The sequence below is a fragment of the Athene cunicularia genome (assembly GCF_003259725.1).
Source record: "Athene cunicularia isolate RWA chromosome 25 unlocalized genomic scaffold, athCun1 chr25_part1, whole genome shotgun sequence".
Classification (NCBI taxonomy): Eukaryota; Metazoa; Chordata; class Aves; order Strigiformes; family Strigidae; genus Athene; species Athene cunicularia.
In genome coordinates this window covers 274309-277603 of record NW_020799134.1, presented here as the reverse complement: position 1 = coordinate 277603, position 3295 = coordinate 274309, and the positions used below count along the sequence as shown (strand labels likewise).

General features: G+C 57.4%; 2 protein-coding genes across 2 annotated transcripts in view; one reads left to right on the top strand and one right to left on the bottom strand.

Moving 5' to 3' along the window:
* On the top strand, positions 1 to 366 carry LOC113488735 (scale keratin-like). Its single transcript, XM_026864038.1, has one exon. It carries the CDS (start codon positions 1 to 3, stop codon positions 364 to 366), a length of 366 nt encoding a protein of 121 aa, XP_026719839.1.
* A 2521-nt stretch (positions 367 to 2887) lies between these two features.
* Positions 2888 to 3295, bottom strand: part of LOC113488622 (scale keratin-like) — a 4141-nt gene continuing 3733 nt past the window's right edge. Inside the window, exon 3 of the mRNA XM_026863903.1 lies at positions 2888 to 3292. Coding sequence (XP_026719704.1) covers positions 2978 to 3292 — 315 coding nt within the window. The 3' untranslated portion in view covers positions 2888 to 2977. The remainder of the gene's footprint in view (positions 3293 to 3295) is intronic.

The window sequence follows — 3295 nt, the reverse complement described above, 5'->3', positions numbered from 1 at the left end:
ATGTCTTGCTACGACCTGTGCCCACCGAAAAGCGGCGTCGCCGTCCCCCAGCCCATCGCTGAGAGCTGCAACGAGCTGTGCGCCCGGCAGTGCCCCGACTCGTCGGCCTTCATCCAGCCGCCCCCCGTCGTCGTCACCTTCCCCGGCCCCATCCTCAGCTCCTTCCCCCAGCAAGCCGTGGTGGGCTCGTCCGGAGCCCCCGCCTTTGGGGGCAACCTGGGGCTGGGGGGCCTCTATGGCGCCGGGGCCACGCTGGGCTCAGGGGGCCTCTGCACCTTTGGCAGACCCTACGCTTCTCCTGCCTGCAGCCCTTGTGCCCTGCCCCGCTACAGCAGGAAGCTCTGGGACACCTGTGGGCCCTGCTAGACCTACCCCAGGAAACCCTGAGACCCTGAGACATCTCACCCCTCCTTTCCTTCTCTCTCCCTTCTACTCTCTCCCTGCTTCCTCTCCTCCTCTTTATTCCTGCCCTTCTCCATGGGTTTGACTCTACCATCCTCCCACTTGCTTGTTCTTCCAACAGCCACTTCTTGGCAAAAGCCCAAAGCAGCAGCTCTCTTTAAGCCCACAGGGAAAACCTGTCTGCCTGTGCCTTTTGTGTTCTTATCCAGTGTTTTATTCGTGCTCTTTCAATAAAGAATCCTGCATCCAAATCTGCCTGTCAGGTTTTCTTTTCTAGGAGTCCTGTGCACTTCAGGGCTTCCTCACCCTGCACCTGACACCAGCCATCTGGGCCAGAGCAGTCTCTCTGTCCCAGCAGAGCCAGGCTGAGCTCCCTTTGTGGAGCCCCCACAGCCCTGACAGCTCAGGCCACACACGGTCCCACTGCTGAGCTCAAGGGCCCTTCCCAAGTGCAGACACATCTGCTCCCTACAGCACCTGAAACCCTGGGGCATTTGCAGACCTGGAGTCTCCCTGGGCACGAGTGTGGCTGCCCCAGGGGCTGGGAGCAATGCCTGGTGGGGTTCCAGCCCCTTTGTCATATCATGTGTCTGTTTGAGACATTGAGAAAAGCAGCAAATGGGAGACTTACACTTCCTCTTCCCTATCCTTTTACCTTTTTTCTTCTTCTTTCCCTTTATCTGCTGCTTCTTCTCCCTCTTCTTCTTCTCCTTCCCCTTCCATTTCTGATTCTTCTCACCCTTCCTCTCCATGTTCCCCTACTTCATCCCCTCCCCCTTCTCCTTGCCCTCTCCTTCTTCACCCCCTTCCCCTACCTCAACATCTTCCCCTTCCCCTTTTCATTCTCCCCCTTCCCCACCCCTTTCTTTTCCCCTTGTCTATCCCCTTCCCCATCCTTTTCCCCTTCCCTCTCTCTTTCCATCTTCTCCTTCATCTATTGTTTCCCCTTCCCCTTTTCCTTTCATCTTCCACGTCCTTTTTCATCCCCCTTCCCTTTGCCTTCTCCTTCCTTATCCCTTTCACTTTGTTCCCTTTCTCTTCTACTTCATCCAGTCCCCTTTCCATGGCACAAGCACAAATCAGCACACTTGGTCTCCTCTGTTCTCTGCCACAGAGAGAAAATCACAGAAATCAAAGCCTGAGCATTAAGGCAGGAGCATTTGCAAGGCATCTTGTCATGCTGCCACCTCATTGGGGTCACCCAGAGCCAGCTGCCCAGCACCGTGTCCACACAGCTTTTACATATCTCCAAGAACAGAGTCTTCACAACCTCTTGGACAACCTGGGTCGGTCCTCAGTCACCTACACAGTGAAAATACTGATTTGGGATTTTAAGGCGAATCCTCCTGTGTTTCAGCTGGTGCACGTTGCCTCTTGTCCTGGCACTGGACACCTCTGACAAGAGCCTGGATCCATCTTCATGATGCCTTCCCTTCAGGTATCTGTGCACATGGATGAGACTCCCATGAGCCTTCTCGATGCCAGGAGGAACAGTCCAGGCTCTCTGGGGCTTTCCACAGAAGAGAAGTGCTCCCTGTTCCTTCACTGTCTGCATGGCCCTTTCTGGCCTCTCTGCGGTAGCCCCTTATGTCCCCTGTGCTGGGGAGCCCAGCTCTGGGCACAGCACACAAGGCGTGACTTCATCACTGCTGTGTGGAGGGCAAGGATCCCCAAGGATCCCCTCCCTCTACCTGCCAGCCACACTCCTCCATGTCAGCCCAGGACACTGCTGGCCGCCCTTGCCTTGCAGCACATTGCCAGCTCATGTTCACCTTGGTGTCCCCCAGGACCCCCAAGGGCACTTGCTGAAGAGCTGCTCTCCAGCAATCGATGGCCATTTCCCAGGCTTGGAGGCAAACACAGGCTCTCATCCAGCCTCCTCTGTGCAGATGCCTGGAGATGTTGCCACGTTACTACAGAGCAGCCAGACCTGGCAGAGCTGGGGACACTCCAGGCTGTGAAAATGAAACAAAGGAGCACTGCCCACATATGCCTGGCTCTCTGCCCTCTGCCCTTTCCCCAGTTCCTGCAAAAGATTCTCTTAACCGTGCCTGCTGCCTGCATCCTCTTTCTGCTAGAACTTCCCACCCTCAACTCTACTGGGTATCTCAAAACCTGCATTTATCCTCCCACAGATGCCAAGCACCCACCCATAGGCTCTTCCTAACATGTGACAAAGATCGAGAGAGAAAGGACTTGGATGCAAAAAAACTTTATTATATTGATTGCCATGTGTTGGGGGAGGCAAAGGGATCTTCTCCAGAGCATTGTTTCTCAATACAGATGCTCCGTTGATGCGGCAGATCCTGAGGATTTGACACTGCAGCCTCACAGAGCCTTTTGGATCCAAGTCCTGCCCCACCAAAGAGCAGGGAGGAGAAGGGCAGGGAATGGAGCAGGGGGCAGAAGAAGGGGGCAGGGAAAAGTTAAGGGTGTGTGGTACAGCCACCTGCCCAGGCGTTGGCTCGGCTGTGGCTGCTCAGCACTGCTCAGAGCCTCGTGCCCGCCAGCTCAGCCCTGCATGGGGGTGGTGTTGGCGATTGGGCTGGGGCCAGTGCCTGGGGCTGGGCTGGGTCTAGCAGGGCCCACAGGTGTCCCAGAGCTTCCTGCTGTAGCGGGGCAGGGCACAAGGGCTGCAGGCAGGAGAAGCGTAGGGTCTGCCAAAGGTGCAGAGGCCCCCTGAGCCCAGCGTGGCCCCGGCGCCATAGAGGCCCCCCAGCCCCAGGTTGCCCCCAAAGGCGGGGGCTCCGGACGAGCCCACCACGGCTTGCTGGGGGAAGGAGCTGAGGATGGGGCCGGGGAAGGTGACGACGACGGGGGGCGGCTGGATGAAGGCCGACGAGTCGGGGCACTGCCGGGCGCACAGCTCGTTGCAGCTCTCAGCGATGGGCTG